Below are 17,728 nucleotides of genomic sequence, written 5' to 3'. Positions count from 1 at the left end.
AGGATTTTCCCAGGTGGCAAAGGAGAGACCTGTGTGGGTTAGAGTCCTGGAGGAATTATAACTTTGATTTGTTGCACAAAGTATGGGCTAGATTAGATTTTTTTCAATTATTGTAACATAGATCTTATGCTACATTGTGACTATCTGCTAATTTACACCTGTAATGACTGAAAGAAAAGAAGTAACCATAAGGACCAGATGTATAGTCTTTCTTTTCTATTTTGTTTTGTATCTTTATTTTTAAACCAGAAAGTATAAAGCTCTGAGGTCAGTAACAGCCTTAAAACCTTAAAGCGGTCTGTTGAGCTCCAACCTTACTACAAAGTACTTGGCAGGTGACCAGGGCATACTGTTGTCCAAAGCACACAGTGACTTACCTGCTGCAGCCTCTTTGTTCGGAAATAACTTGCTGTCAACTGCCACACTGATGTCATAGAACACCTCATCCTCGTCTCGGTCAGCATCAAACTGGGGAAAATCAGGACAGATAAGTTGGGAACATGAGAATACATAAATTAGTCCATTCCAAAATATAATGAGCATGTTTCACACAACTGTATCTCTAATGAAGCAGGACAATGGGAATTAAAGCCCTCGAGTCTTTAATCAGACACTGAGAGGGTTTTCCAGCCCAGATCTCATATCAAACAGGAGAAGATATTAGGGAGTAAATGCATAGTTGATTATGGTTTAAAAAATGTGTAGAATTTTCTTAATTTACAAAATAAGCTTTGGAAAAAAATGAGAACTGAAATTTACCTTGTGCCTTTCTGGCTCTTGTTTTTTTTAATTAAAAAACTCATGAAATATGTAGTTTTAAACAACACAGGGAAAGATTTTCTAATGTTTTGTTAAAAAGAAGAAAGAAACCCTAAATCAAATTTTAGTTACTATTCTAGATACTATAGATAACTATACTATAGATATAGTCTATAGACACTATTGATTTAGATGTAATAAAAATTACAGATTTAAATATTTATTTTCCCATTCTCTAAATCTTACAAAATCTTAAATATTAAAAAATGTGGTTATATTTATAATTCTCCATTTCCCAAGCTGTGCAATGGTTTTCAAAATATACTTTTATCTCTTAGTTTTAGTTTCTAAAAATAGCTTTACTGAGTTATAATCGATATGCAATAAACTGCACATATTTAAAGTGTACAAATTGATAAGATTTGACATCTGTATACACCTGTGAAAACATCGTAAAAATCAAAATAGTGAACATATTCATCACACCAAAAAAGTTTCATTGTGTCCTTTGGGAATCCCTTCCTCCCAACCCCTCCCAGTAATTTTGCATCTTCTAGAATTTCATATAAAAAGATAAGTACAGCATGCAATCTTTTTTGTCTGGATTATTTCCCTCAGCATAATTATTTTGTGATTCACCAATACTGTATCTATTGTTCACGCCTTTTCATTGCTGAATAACATTCCATTGTATGGATATACCGTGATTTCTCATCCCGAGTATCTTTCAGTGCAGGCACTGTAGTTTTCATCTCTAGATGTTTGAGTCTTTTAAAAATTATCTTTATCCCTATTTAAGGTTTAAACATCTGAAACACAACTATAATAACTTGTAAAATCCTTGGCTAATTCGAACATCTGGTGTCAGTTCTGAATCGGTTTTGATTGGTTTTTCTCCATTATTATGAGCCATATTTTCCTGTTTCTTTGCATGCTTGGTAATTTTTTATTGGATGCCAGGCATTGTCATTCGATCACATTGGATGCTGGGTATTTTTGTATTCCTGTAAATGTTATTGAGCTTTGTCTTGGAATGCAGTTTATTTACTTGGAAACAACTTGATCCTTGTTTTTAAGATTTGCTGGGGTGGACCAGAGCAGTATTTAGTGTGAGGCCAATTATTCCTCGCCATTGAGGCAAGACTCTTTCTTCTAAGTCTTCTACCAAGTGCCTTGTTAATGAAGAGGTTTTCCAATCTGGCTGGTAAAAGTAGGCACTATTCCGAGCCTGGTGTGAGCACAGACTACAGTTCCAGCTAATTCTTTTGGGTGTTTTTCCCTCAGCTTCAGGTACTTTCCTCACATGAATGCACTGATTAGTACTCTTCTGAATATTGGAGGGGAACTCTCTGCAGATCTCCAGAATTCTCTGTGCATCTCTTGCATCTCTGATACTGTTCTCTGAATTCCAGGTACCTTTTGGACTCTGCTCCATCTGCTCGTCGCATGAGGTGCACCAGTCTTCACAAGGCTTCCTTCTACCTGCACTGCAGCCTGGAAGCTCTCCAGCAATAAGGTGGGGGCAATTGTAGGACTCACCAAGCTTGTTTTCTTTCTCTCAGGGGATCACCTCATTGCTTGATGTCCAGTATCTTGAAAATTACTTTAAAAAAATATGTATATATATTTATGTTTTTTGTTCATTTGTTTGATGTGGGAAGGAAAACCCAATCTCTTTTATTCTATCTTGGCTTTTAATCTTAATTATAATCTTGAAGATATTTAAGAAAATTTAAGTGATTTATCCTGTTATATTTTAGTGAGAGAAATTTATTATTATGTTACGTTTTAGTGAGGAAAATTTCAGAAGCCTAAATTAGAAAGTTATTTCCTTACTTGCCCTCATACAGTTCAAACACACCTGTATGGTGCCTCAAAGTGCTTTCTTGATGTCACGTCAGTCCATGGGAATAGTGAGGCAGATAGTTTTTTCTCTTTTACAGGTGAGGAAATATCTATTTAGAAATATTTCGACTTTCTCAAGTCACACAGCTAATAAGCAGGAGAACCTGAACTTGAATTTAGACTGACTGACACTTTCCATCCTGTCAGGCCACATATGCCAACACAGTAAGACAAACAGCCCTTCCACTCAAGTAAGTGTTAACATATCCCTTTTGTCTACAAGCAAGGGACAAAAAGCAGGTGGTGGTGGTGAAGGCAGCTACAAGGAGACCACGAAGGTACAGTTAGTACCATCTTAATGCACTACTTCCCACATCATATACCATGGCTTTTTTTTTTTCTTTCAAAATATCTGTTAGCTATCGTCAGTAAAGAGTAAGAGGGGTTTTGTTTTTATTTTCTAAGAGGGGTTTTGTTTTTATTTTTTTGTTGGACTTTTGAGGAATGGGTGTTATTGAAGCTTTATACCATGGCTGTGTGTGTGTGTGTGTGTGCGCGCGTGTGTGTGTGTGTGCGCGTGTGTGTGTGTGTGTGTGCGCGCGCGTGCGTGCGCACGCGTGCGCAACCCCAGGGCTCTAACTGTGAAGGGTGTGTGCGCGTGTGTGTGTGTGTGTGCGCGCGCGTGCGTAACCCCAGGGCTCTAACTGTGAAGGAAAAAGGGAGCTGAGGCAAAGAAAGAAGAAAAGCAAAATGTAAGGTGGTACGTTATGAGCTGGGCCCCAGCTTCACAAGAAGACACAGCTGGTAGCTTGGTCTCCAGAAAGGCTACACAAACCTATTACATCTCAGAACAGTCTGACAGGGAAGAAAGGAAGCAGCATTTATAAGCTGGCTCTTTCAGGACCAGGAAAACTGGTCCAAGTTTTCCCTAATGAGAAGTAAGTCCTCTCACCATCTCTCGATTGTGTTGCCTGGCCCCTGGAGCGGACACTGGGAAGCCAAACCCCACGCCCCAGGGAGCAGCACAGCATCTGAAGTCAGAAGTGCTGAAAGGAGCCAAAGCCACGTAGGCCTGCTCTGGCTGGGCCTGGGTGCTGTCTGTGCAGAGGCTCCCACCATGGCGGGGAGGATGAAGCCCTGTCCTCAACCCTGAAGAGGCTGGCTCGGGCCGTCAGCAATGGTGGAGGTGCCTTGGCTGGCAGGGCAGAGGTGGGTAGGGGTCTCCATTCAACAGGCAACTGAGGCCTGGGCGCATGGGGCCAAGTGAATCAGGGGAGGCTCAGACAGTTTACAACTCAGCTAAAGCTTGATTTGAATTTCTGTTTCCCTTGGTCGCAGCTGTCTGACCTTGAGCAACTTATTTCTCCCCGTTCTTAGCATCTGTACAGTGCTATGAGGGATTGGTATGAGGACTAAAGAGATGGTATATTTAATACACCAGCACAGAGCTTGGCATGAATTGCAGTCCTTTTTCTTCTCTCCTTGGGACCCTAGGGCTGAGAGAATACATCCTATTAGAGATCTTGGATTGTTTCTGTACTTCGCATCCCCCACCCCCACATACACACGCACACAGCACAAATATACACTTTTTATTTAAATTAGGGATTGTGGAATAAGAAATACAAGAGACTTTAAGACTTTTTAGGAGATATCCCATCCTCCAACTGATCTGAACAAAGATATGTTTAGTTTTAAAACAGACTAAAGTACCTGATTATCCGATCCAAAAGGCAACATACAAATGGTAACGCATCACTGATGAAAGCGTTCAACAAATATTTGCTGAGTAACTACTACGTCCTAAGTAGACTCTTCAGTTGACCACTCCTAAGCTTTTGGACGACGAATGTGAACCCCGAGGAAGGAAGATGGCACCCACATAGGCAGCTCAACCCCGGGATCATGAAGATGCATCTGAAGCCCATTTACTCCCACATCAGGACAGAATTTAACCCAGATTTCCTTATTTCTGTAATATCCCACTTCCACGACTCCAGGACTAGCATGGGACTCTCGTTTCCAGTCTTTTAGCAAATAATGTGGCATATAGACCTTGGAGAGTATTCTGATTGGGCACTATCAGAACAACTGCCACTTAATTGAAAAAATTTTTACAAAATGGTAGCACTCAGTGTCAGAAAGGTTGTGTGTATGGTGAGTGGAGAACTGGCTTTTAGATCATCAAGCATTTTACTTATTATTTGTTTTTGCACAAACCATACTCATCAATGCTTCTCAACCATGAGTAAGTTTGTCTACCCCCTCTCCCCCCACTGCAACATTTAGCAATGTTAGGAGACACTTTTGGTTGTCACAACTAGTGGGAGGGAGGCTACTAGCCAAAGACACTGCTAAATATCCTACAGTGTCCAGCACAGGCCCCCTCACAATAAAGAATTATCCAGTCTCAAATGTCAGCAGTGTGAAAGTTGAGAAACTCTTACCTACGCCAAGGCATTTGCAGCTTTTGGGTTTCTAAATAGTGTTTTAAAAGTCAAGTAGCAATGATTTAAAAAAAAAAAATTTTAAAGGTTTTGAGCTGCCAAAACCTATCCTGTTAACTTCAAAATACAAAGGATAGCAGAAGTGATAATGCTGCACGGGTAGCATAGGTAGAAGATGATGAAGGTTTTAGAAATAAAAGTTTATTTACATCTCATAGGTCAGAATCAAGCTTCAGGGGGCAGATATTAATTGTGTGCCAATAGACCAGATGATGTCTGAGGTTGCTCCCAGCTCTGACATTCTGTGATTAGATGGCACTTTATCTTTTCACTGATTGTTATTTAATGTCTAGTAATCTTAACAAAAACTCTTTTTCCATTCTGAGCAAAAGAACTCACAGAGGCCACGGTTTGCATAATTTGTTTTATGATTTAATACAAGAGGGCTGGGGATGTCAATTGGAAATTTCAAAATGAAATGCTTACCGAATTCCCTAGTTCACTCACGTTTTAATTTGAATAACAAATGTTGTAACAGCTTTCAAAATTATACAAAATATATCTAGATTAGAAAAGGCGATTATAGTATAGGGAGAAGAATTAAGCACCATCTGAGGAGAAAACGACAATGACCATTTGCATTTTTAATGGCAGAAATGAGTTTTTGTTTTCTTTTGGCTTTCAGGCTGCAAACTGGCTGCCCAAATCTTCTCCATAGAGACAGGGCTCTCTGCATTCTTACCTCTGTTAGCTTGGAATGTTAGGTTTATAAAATATCCTAAATGGACTTGAAAGGGAGGATATCAGTTCAGTTTCTCTTTCTAGATTCCACCTTTTATTAAACTTAAGTCTATCTCTTATTGTTTTCTTTGTCTCTCATTTGAGGAGGAAATAAATTGGCTCTGTTATTACTATTGTCTCAGTTTTATACATCCCACAAGTATCATTCTCTGAGCATCAAACCAGCTTCTTGAATTTTTTACTTCTCCCTGGTTTCATGCAAGGCATTTCAATTAAGCATGCTCTCCACCAACGGCTCTTGTCATTTGCTACTGGAGATCCCACAACACGAAAATAACTCACTATTCAAATTTTCTCTTTTATAGGTTTGGAGACTTCCCTGTGAATGATTGATTAGTTGGTATTCCCTTTACAGTGACTTTGTTTTTCTCCAACAAAAATTGGAGATTGCATGCAAATAGCAGTAATTTAAAAACTTGTGGTAACTGGAGTGAAATCTGTAGTTATCAGAGATGGAATAATGACAGTTTATTTTATTCTGCAGAACCATGTTTCTAAAGTTCCATAATTAATCGCAAGATTTGAAAAAGAACCATCTAAGTGGATTTGATGGGGGGTAAGTAGAGACAGTATTCTGTCGGTGAAAGCCAAGTCGACTCCATGTTTTGAGGAACAGATTCTTGCGGTATGGCCCCGATGAACTGAGATGTGTGGAACATATTTCTTAACAGAATGAAATAAGGGCAAAACATGAAATAAGACAGATCTAAAAACAGACATGATTGGTATGCAAAGTGATGAGAACAGAACACAAGAAAGCTGTGGATATCTGAGTAAAAAACTCTTCTTTCCTCAGCTTTTTTTTGTACAGAACTTTTATTTTACTGGATATTCAGATTTTAGACAGCATTTAGGAAATTTTGTTGGGAAAAAGTCAACACAATAAAGAGATTCCAGAGAAGATTGTTACAATAGTTATGAAGTGTTTTAAGAAAAAGTTTCTTCCTCAATTTGAAACATTAACAATGTAATAATAATGACGGATTTATCCTGCTTTAGAGACCTAGAAAAGAAGACCAAATCCAGATAATTTTGATTACTTTTACTACACTAGCTCAGAGGACATTTTTCAGAATCTTCATCAGTACTCAACAACAAAAGGGCACTAAATATAACATAAGATATCATTACTATTATCTGAGCATTCTTATGTGCCATGTCCTCAGATTCAAAAACTGAATCTCAGAGACTAAATAACTTGTCCGAGGTCATGTAGTTGGTTGAACCAGGACCAAAAACACATCTGCCTACATCAAACTGTGAGCGCCACCAGCCACCCATGCTGTCAGGACCAGCTCTCAGCTCCATGGAACAGCCTTAAATCTTAGCTGGGCACTTGCAGAATAAATCGGTGCTTGTGGGAGTACTCTCAGGACAAATTTCTAGGAATCCTTAGAAGCTATGCCAAGCTAGGCCCAGATGCAATATACTCAAATATTCTTAATTTTATTCTTTGTTTTGAGACCATAGTATGTAATTTTATTTCTCTGTATGACGCATGTACCCTTCTAGGTGGCTGTGGCAGTTGACAGAAGAACCTTTCTGGAGGCTGGCCCAAAGCAGCAAGGACAGGTGAAGTTGACTGTAAGAGGCAGATGACTTCCCAACTCCAACTAGAGCTCTCTCTCTGGAGGGGTCTTCAGTTTCGAGCTATCAATTTCACAGGGAAGCTGGCTATTCCTCTCCAAACCTCTCAACCTACTATGGATTCTAGTTACACCCCCTACAGAAGCCTTCTAAAACTTCTCTCTGCAGACAGCCCTGCCTTTTAGTTTGTTGAGAGGACTGGAGTGACCTAGGGAGGATTCTATTTTTCTCTTCTTATCACCACTCGATCCCCTTAGTAGTCAGAGAAAGAGTAGGCCTACCCACCTTCTAAGAGCCTCTCTGAATTAGAGAATAGATTTCTGATATGGATCCATCTCTTTGGCACTTCCTGTAGAAGCTGCTTTGATTCTGCTCCAGGGTTCCATGCATCAGCACCTGAGGCATGGCCTGACCCTACTGCTTCCCCCATATCTGAGAGAGGCAGTGTTCCAGACTCCTTCCCCGGAGCTCCTTGTTCTAGTCGTCTCATGAAGGGATGGTGGCTTCCAAGCCAGGCCTCCCACAGTAAGAAGGGAGAGGCTAGGTCTAAGGTCACGCATAAGGCTGCTGATGAGAGGAAAAAACCAAAGCATAAAGAATCCAAGATGGTGGTGGGAACTGGGATTTGAAACAATTCTTGAGCTGAAAGGTAGACAGCTGTGGTAGGTGATTATGTAAATTTTTCAGGCTCAGGTAGAGACCTCAACAGACATTTTCGTTCTGACCATATCCAGATCATAAATGAATATCAAGTGCTCAATATTTTGCTCACTGATCTGTGGGCACTGTGATAGAACACATTTAAAATTAAGCTGCTGTATGTGGAATCTAAAAAAAAAAAAAAAAGCCAAACTCATAGGAACAGAGAGTAGCATGGTGGTTTCCAGGGGTTGTGGGTGGGGGAAATGGAGAGATGTCAGTCAAAGCATACAAACTGCAAGTGAGAAGATGAACAAGTTCTGGGGATCTAATGTACAGCCTGGTGACTGTGGTTAACAATACTGTATTTGACATCTGAAAGTAGCTAAGAAAGTACATCTTAAATGTTCTCAATGCACACACACAAAATAATTATGTGTGGTGATGAAAGTGTTAATTAATCTCATTGTGGTAATCATCTCACAATGTCAGGTATCAAATCATCGTGTTGTACACCTTAAACTTATACAATGTTAAATGTCGATTATATCTCGATAAAGCTGGAGAAAAGTAAAATAAAATTAAGTTGTTGGATAAGTTAGTGGATGCCAAAAGGTTTTAATATTTTATTAAAATGACACTGCCACAGGATGCATTGCTTCTCACTTGAAAGTTAACTAAGAAATAGATCTGTAGCCTAGCAAACAGGTTGGCATAATGGATTTTGTCAAGTAAGTAAAGTTTTAGAATACATTTTAGGATCAATATAGATTCTATCTAATCCCTTATCTATCACCTACATGATGCAATTCAATTCAATAAAGATTTATTGAGCACGTACTTTGTGCCAGGTACGTGTTGGGCATTGAAAATTTGTAGAAGATTAAATCATATTAGCTTTTCCAAACTTATTAAGGCACCAATGAAGGCTAAAGTACTTTTAAAAGACTTGATAAAGACAGGTTAAAAGAAGAAAACGAGTCTATGCTACCTTGAACGTGCCTGATCTTGTCTGATCTCAGAAGCTAAGCAGGGTCGGGCCTGGTTAGTACTTGGATGGGAGACTGCCTAGGAAGACCAGGTTCTGTAGGCATTTAAAAAAAAAAGAAGAAGGCGAAGAAGAAGAAAATACAAGATACACTCACTGGAGACACAAATCACATTGTGCAGTTCCTATTTTTTCTCCACTGTATCTAGCACGGATCTAAGCCCAGCAGTTAGAAAGCAAATACTCATCAAACGGAATTAACCAGAAAATTCAATTAATTAAAATATCTTTTTCCTTTACTATTTTCTCTTCTTCTCTCTTCCCAGATTCCAGCAATTTGAGGCTTTATAAAACCACAAGGTGGTGGGAATAAAGGTTTAAACCTTTGCCAAGAAAGCTTCCAAACTAAAGAAAGTAGTTAACAGTCTCAGAAGTCAAACTTCAGCCTCATGTGACATTTGGTACCTTTCCTAATTACAGGCTCCATTCTCTCTAGTGCTCAAGTGTCTCATGCTATGAAGCCTTAAATGGCACCCTGGAAGCCTGAAAAAAACTGCTGTTCTCCCTAAGCGCCAGATGTGTGACTAGGGGCTAATTTAGGCCCTGGGAAGATCAGGCTCATTCTTTTTTCTTTCAGTTATTTTTTTCAATGGAGACCGAAGCCAATGAAAATCTGTTAGGAGCCTGAGAAAAACAAAATTAATGCCAACTTCATATGCAACCTTTGGTCTCACAGAATGAAGCAGTTTTGATCACACAAGAGCAAAGGCAATATGTCAGCTTTTACAAAATGACAAAGTGACTTTGTAGGACAGCTAGAAAATTTATCACATCCTGCGAGACCCTTGTCCTTCTAAACAAAGCTCTGCCCTTATCGGAAAGTAGAGAATTCACCTTCCCCAGCAGCCTTGGGGACCAGTGCCCCGCTCGACACTCTCCCAGGATGTCTCTGGTCTTTTCTGCTTCCTTTGACTGCAATCTTTCACTGCAGGAGCAGTTAGGGAAGTGGAGGGCCCTCATGTTTACCTTCCTCTTTATAGTGGATGACAAGATATTGCTGAGAGAATCTCCAGATTTAAAGATCACTCGTTGCGGGTATTCTTAGGATCTGTGTCTTTTAAAAGCTGTGAGCTGCAATCAGTTTCTCTATTTCCTAGTAAATTCTTGAGTTTGTAAACTCATTGGAAGGTTCTCATGGTTGGTTTTCCTTTACTCAATGAATATTTATGGAGTATCTAACATCTGCTGTTTTACTCCAGTATCATATAATAGAGAGGCTTGTGTTTTCACCTCTTATGAATGTCCTCTCTTTGTCCAAGTAGGGCCTTCTATTACTGGTAAGTGAGAAAGTGACACTACTGAGTTGAACTTTGATTAATGAATTCATTAAACAATATTTATTGTGCACCTAGTATATGCCATGCACTGGAGGTTCAGTGCTCAGTAAAATAAGACTATTGCCCTTAAAGAGTTCACAGTCCAGTGAGAGGGTATTCACTCGAACTCTAACATTAATAAAGGAAAAGGGCTATAACAGAAGTATATGGAAAAGTACAGTGGGAGATCAGAGGAGAGAGAAGGATTAATTAGTCTCTTCTCAGAGGGGAATGGGGATTAAGTAGAATGTATAGGGTGGACAGAAATGAGGATTAAAGAAAATGTTATAGGAGAGAGATGATATTTGAGCCCCAAATATTCAAGACTTACAAATGTCCTTGTCTGGGTTATTGGCTGCCCCACCAGATCTAGTAAAGATATTCTTCTTTATCTGACAACTATTTAAGAATCAGAAAATACTTAGCCAGATGTACACTCTTTTTTATCTGATGGGAGAATTAGATTTCTCGATAATGTCAACGACAATGCATTGTTTCGCTTTAACCGCACATAATGCTCAAGAGATGTGATAAGGTGGAGTGAGAGTCTCATTCAAGCTAGACCACCTGATTCAAATCCTAGCCCTACCATCTCCAGGTGTGTAACTTTGGAGGTGTTACTGATTCTCTCTCCTCATCCATAAAAAGGTGATAACAGTAGTGCCTACATGTCATGTGGTTGTGGATTGCTAAAAGGATTAAGAGAATCCACGATTATTGTAGAACAGGCACATTAAGTAAATCTCAAAAAAGTGTTACCTATTACTCTATTGAGGGAGCAGCAAATGGCTATCTACGTAGAATCACATTTCCTGGAAGCATTTAAAAATGAGATAAATTCTCTTAAGTCCAAAATGATATAGAGCTCTTTCTGACAACTTCCTAGGTCTCATTATTGCTTTTGCTTTTGGAAAATCCTGCTGGTTTACATTTACTTTATAAATACCATTATACCATTGATAAAATAAATAAAAGCCACAATAGCAAAAAATTCCCCCAATCTGTGCCTCACTTTCACTTTTTCCACAATGTCTTTTGAACCAAACACAAGTCAGTCATCGAAACCTTGAGGAGGTGCAAGTAAATAAATGAATTTTTATTTCCATGGTTCTGTCTCAAAAAGAAGTATAAGGTATTACAAAAATCATGCCCTAAAAACTAGGCTAGATTTGTGTTTACCCTTAAAGCTAATGATAACTATAATACCATAAAATGCTTTCTTGAATTTTAAAATCTTTTAGAAGAACTCCTACCACTATTTCCTGGTATAAAAGGCAAAATGGGAGATTGTAGCCAAAGTGATGAATTTGGAATGAGAAACTACAGCAATGACGTTAATAGTAGATTACCATAACAGGTTTCCACGGAGTATAAAAAAACAGTCCTTTGGGCACTAAGAGGCCATTTCCTTTTGGCATAAAATCATGACCTACTTAGCTGTCCTGTCAGAAGAGCCAGAACCATTATTATGAATGTGCAGATTCAGGTTCTGCGTTTGCCCAGTCACAATTAACACAGCTGGATGACAGCCGAAGGGGTTGAACATATTCTTCTGAGCACACACTGAAGAAAAATCAATATAGGTTCCCTTTTTTAACTTCACATACACAATTTGTAAAGATCTCTAAGTAGCCAGATACTTATCTCACTTTAAGACAATATTAGTATTCATTCAAAATGTGTTATTTTAAGTTTTTCTTTAATATGTCAAGTGAATTACAGAGGGATTTGGCTTAAACTTTAAGTAGGTTATCTCATATATGGCACAGAGCAAACCAGTAATTACTCTGAAGAAGAGTGAAATGACTCATTAGTAAGGCCCCAAATGTGTGAGAGGCTTTTCCCCACAAGATTATTTGAGTTTGGAAACTTGAGTCTTGGAGGAATGCTGAAAAATAATTAATATCCATTTTAATCTCATGCCTTCTAATAATATTCATAGCATATTTAAACTAGAGCCAGGCCTAAACATAAACGACCAATTTAGAATGCATAATTATATGTCTGTATATTCAATGGTTAATCTATCGTGTAGCAGAGACAAAAAGACTGGGAATCTTCTGGATGTTTCAGACTCTACATGATTCGAGGATTCTAGAATTTCTATTTTTGATTCGAGGTCTGTCTTGGAGTCTATATATTTGGCCTTTTAGAAAGAAAAAGATGCAGCTGTTAATTTCATCTTCTCAAAGGAAAACGAAGCCACTCCATGAAGGTATATATGACCCAAGATCAGTGTTTTTCAGTATTTGTTTTACCCCATTTATTTTATCTTCCTCATTTATGAGCATTTGGTATAATGAAGAAGTTAAGAGGGTGGGCTCTCGTATCATATCAGTTACTTGGCTCTGGAAAAGATATTCATCTCAGTTTCTGCAGGTGTAAAATTGAGGCAATAATAGTTCCTACCTGACAAAATAATGCATGCATAGTGTCTGCACACATGGCAAATGTTTTATAAATACTAGATATTATCTATTATTATCTAGTTCTTCAGCATCTTTTCTATAGCATCTATCCATGTGTTTATTCATCCATTAGCTATTAACCGAACACCTGTTACAGACAGGTACTGTGTAATGTCAAAAGCCTGAGGACATTCTTACATGGAGATGGTACTGAGAGAGACAAATATATATAGCAGGTTGGTATACCCGTTCCCAGCTGTGAGTGCTGGCTGCTAACAGCTCCTCCCCGACCCTCTTCTGGATGACTACTCTTGGCTGATGGGTGCTGCCTGGGAGCAGCCTTCAACCTCTGGGCCATCTCTGTGCAATTTCCCCTACGGAGCTGCTGGTGAGATCAGGCTGAGACTGGAATGCTCCTGAAACCATTTATTTATGGCTGCCTCATTTCCCTGCCCTCCCCCATTTTTCTGTCTCCATGGCAGGTGTCTTCTGAGAGTACACCCTCAGGAAACCCCTTTAGAGGCTCTCCTGCCACAGAATCCAACCCGAGACAAAATGTGCCCATGTTTTATTTTAATAAAAATTTTAATAATGCAGCTTTCAAGTAAATACATCAATAAAGACTAACCAAAAATTTCTATAGCTCCTTTAAACTGCATAGGTAAAAATAATCATTTGTCTTCTAAAGTGATCAAATACATACTTTTAAAGTATTGTTAATGCTTCACTCCACCTTTCCTTATTATCACAGCTTCTTTAGAACTTCCTTAACCTTTAAACCTAAGAAATCATGCTATATGATAGATATAAAGTAAATAGGAAAAAATCTTATTTAAAAACTTAAAAAAAACATTTTGGGGGGGTTTGTTTTTATTTCCCATGCTCTTTCAAAAGTAAAATAAAAGTCTTTCTTCTTTTTAGATTAGTGACCTCTATTCTCTCCCTGGGTCGTTGTTTACTTGCACTGATTTGTTTTTCTTTTACTCATCGCAAGTGGCCTGAGTTTGCCATTCTGTGTTCAAGTAGGCTGTTAGCTTTATACATACTGAGCTGAAATGGGTTTCTCCACTCTCATATAAAGGTCCAGTTTAACAGTTTTATCAACTGCTTATTGATACTGGGGCCATTCAAGATATATACAGTAGTCTGGAAAACTATGTCTTGTATGGTAAAACATGATCTGATCAAAACTTTCACATCTTTGTTTTATAAACCATGATAAGTAATGCAGTTATGAATAATTATAGATAAGTGTGTGGTATGGGCACTTCACACTGTTAGAGATTGTGCTACATCAAAGTAGCTTTTTAATGAAACTAAGCATAATTGACTGTAACTGATTCAAAATAACAATTTATTAAAATTGTAATAATTATCAATTATTTTACCTCTCCAAGTTCTCTAAATTCCTTATTAATTACACTATCATTTTCTTTAAACACTAAAATCATATTCATTTCCTCTATTTTCCTCTTTTCTGCAGTCTTCTCCCTTCTCACTGAGTCCTCCTGTCACTTTTCTGAACTTATATAATTCAGCATTTCTGCTGTGCCAGACAACTTCTGTGCCCCAGATAATGCTACTTTTTTTCGCTTTTTCTTGTTTCCTATTAACGAAGCCCAGAAACTATTCTTATGGTAGACATAGATTCATCTACTTTCTTCCTCAGCATCTGGAACAAAAATTTGCAAACGTCTTTCCTACATGTTTAAAATTAAATGCTACTATTCATTCTCCATATCCATCATTTTCTTCTCTCAGGCAGATGTAGTTTTGACTTACACTAACAGTGTATCACATCAAAGTAATTCCACAGGATCCCTCTGGAAACATCAGAAAATCATCCTTAGGATATCCAGCATTAATACAGAGAAGGGTCTCCAAATACAGTCCCTTGCAATTCAGGCTTGGGTTTAGTCAAGAAGTCAGTTACTAAGATCAATGCCATAAGCTTTATAGATCCTTAATTATACTATTTGATTATCATTAAGTTATTTATTTTCCAGACAGGATAGTTTTCATTCCACAAGCCAGTTCCAATTTGTCCAGTCTTCTTTTTGTTTCTTCCACTTTCCTTCACATTCCATGGTATTCTGAAGTTGCTTCCTTAGTTTATGGTCTGTGACTCAGCCTGTCCATTGAAACAGCAACTCTTCCAGTCGCCCTGCCCAAAAGGCCTTGACACTCTACGTTCTCCTTTTGGTGGAGTGGAGAAAGTTCAAAGCTGTAATCAATCTTTTTTTTTTTAAATAGATTTCATTCTTCCCACACTTTGTTTTCAGTAGTGCATAATAGTTCTCTTAAATGTCCGGTTTTATGTAGCTGACGAGACTTTTAAAGTATTTCTCCCATATTTCATTCTAAATGATCACAGTTTCATGTATCTGAGGAATGCTTAATGTGAAAAAGGAAAGATAAGTTCCAGAATATTTTGCACAGATTTTGGGTTACTTTGAGACATTAAAGATTTGGCAGCAAAAGCTCTACCTGAATGCTGAGAACAGTTTACTGACAGAGAGAGAGAGAGAAAGACAGAGGAGACAGAGAGAGAGCAGGGAGGGGAGGGGAAGCAAGAGGAGGGGAGTGGAGAGGCCATGGGGAGGGAAGGAGGGACAGAGACAGAGACAGAGATAGAGATGAAGACAGAAGAAGCAAGCATGATGATTGAGGTGATGATAATTCAGAAGAAAATATACATATTAATTTGCTTCCTAAATGTAGCATTTAACAGGGGCAGAGAATGTGTGACTGAGGTTTCACTTTTCTTTCCCATTGATGACAACCATCTGCTAATCTAGCAGCTTGACTTTTATCATAAAATATGGATGTTGCTAAAGAGATCTTTGAGGCTGGTCTGAATAAGCAACTAATGCCCAACACTTGTGATAGTCTGTTTGCAGAGTTATGGAAAAAAAATGTGTTATGGAGTGGAATAAGTAGGATTCAAACCTTGAATCTATTAAGGCTCCATTTATTTATATGACGACAATGGAACTTTTCAACAATGTGACTGTTAATACACCATTACGTCAGAATGGATCAAGAAACAGTAATGCTTGTTCTTGTTTAAAATAGCAGGATAATAAGAAAATAAGCAGCTGAGAAATCGGTGTTGGAAAGAGTATCCAGGTAGTGGTTTTAGCAGCTAATTTTAACCTAGAAATAATGGTTTATCTTGCTTTAAGCAAACTTTTAATACTGGAAAATCCAGTCTCGAGCAAAAGATAAATGAAGGCAATAATTATTTGCTTTTCAAGTGACTTTGTCCCTAAAAGTGCTAATAGTGGGACACCAGGTCCTCTTAATTCTCAGCAGAATGTAGCTGATTTTGAACAAGACGCAGGAGGTTTGTTCTGGCTCCATTCTGTGAATAACTTGAAATATGATTTGAGATTTATCTGGATAAATATCTTCACTTTTTTTTTACAGTCTTTCAACAATTTTATTTAATATCTAGTTCACAGATATCTTCAACTTTACATGGAGACATTCTGATTCCAGTTAGTGGTTTCCAGCTTGGGAGTCTCCCTGGGGTTTTAGAAAGCAATAAGATGCATCATGAGTTACTTTTCTAGTCTTTTGTATTTCAGAATGCCTAATGGAAATTGTACTTTTATCCACAGAAATGCTCTAAAAGCCAGCTAAACCTTGAGTTTCTTTGCCTGCCCTTGTCATCTTGGTAAAGTAACCGTGGTTAACTTATGCTAATCAAAGGTTCTGGCTGTAATGACATTCTAGAAATTTCTAGTGACAATTAGGATAAAATAACCTTTAAATTCCTTGGAGATGAAAATATTGCGAATCCTTAAATTTTCCATCTGTCACATTTTAATATCCTTCCTTTCCATTGCCACTGCCACTGTTATAATTAAAATCACTCTCATCTCCTAGATAGAATATTGCAATAGCTGCTTAATTTTTTTGTTCACCTCTAGTCTGGGCTCCTGGGCACAGCATCCCACATACTACCACCAGCCAGGCTGACTTTGCCTACGTCTTGCTCAAAAACGTCCAGGGACCTACTATTTCTTATAGAATAAAGTCCATGCTTGGCATGGCCTCTCTAGACTGGCCTTTCACAAGTATTACCACTCTACCCCCATTTTTTCAATATAAATCTTATGCTGCTGCCTAGCTGGTTTATTACCTGATATTAGGTAAATTGTGTCCCCCAAATTCATATGTTGAAGTCCTAAACCCCCGTAATTTAGTATGTGGCTATTTGGGGAGATAGGGCCTTAAGAGGTAATTAAGTAAAGATGGGGTTGTTAGAGTGGACTCCAATCCAATATAACTGATGTTCTTATATGAAAAAAAAAAAAGGAGGTTAGAACACAAACAACACAGAGAGGGAGAAGATCACGTGAGAACAAAGCAAGAAGGCCACCATCTGCAAACCAAGAGAGAGAGGTCTCAAAAGAAACCAAACCTGCCGACACCTTGATCTTAGACTTCTGGCCTCCAAAATTGTGAGAAAATAAATTTCTGTTGTTAAGCCACCGAGTTGAAGGTATTTTGTTCTGGCAGACCTAGCAAATTATCACACTATCCATCTCACAATCACATCTGAGCCGCCTGCCTCTGCTTCTGTGTGCTTTCTGCTATCTCCATGGCAAAGTCCTTCACAATACTCTGCTTAATTCATGCTTCTTCTCCATGCTCAACGCTATCTCCCTTCTCCATGAATTGAAGCCCACGTCATATTTCCTCTCTGAAGTCTTAAGGTATTCCAGTCTGCTTCTCTTATTTAGTATTTTGAATATACTGTCTTATAACCTCATTGTCCTGAATTAACTATAGACTCATAGAAGGAATAGCTGTCTTGTAAGTCTCTGTATTCCTCCACAGAGCCTAAAATAATTTATTGGGCTTACTAAA

General features: G+C 38.3%; 1 protein-coding gene and 1 pseudogene across 3 annotated transcripts in view; one reads left to right on the top strand and one right to left on the bottom strand.

Annotated features, from left to right (window-relative positions):
• The window catches only part of AK5 (adenylate kinase 5), a 195,392-nt gene that overhangs the window by 94,193 nt on the left and 83,471 nt on the right, over nucleotides 1-17,728 (bottom strand). For all 3 annotated transcript variants that reach the window (XM_015595113.2, XM_025052102.1, XM_006919339.3), the window contains exon 7: nucleotides 378-468. In XM_015595113.2, the coding sequence (XP_015450599.1) occupies nucleotides 378-468 (91 nt within the window). The remainder of the gene's footprint in view (nucleotides 1-377; nucleotides 469-17,728) is intronic.
• Nucleotides 9,059-9,171, top strand: LOC112485987 (annotated as a pseudogene).

The sequence above is a fragment of the Pteropus alecto genome, unplaced genomic scaffold (genome assembly GCF_000325575.1).
Source record: "Pteropus alecto unplaced genomic scaffold, ASM32557v1 scaffold25, whole genome shotgun sequence".
Taxonomy (NCBI): domain Eukaryota; kingdom Metazoa; phylum Chordata; class Mammalia; order Chiroptera; family Pteropodidae; genus Pteropus; species Pteropus alecto.
Note: the sequence above shows the minus strand (reverse complement) of the source record. Positions and strands in the feature narration are given on the sequence as shown.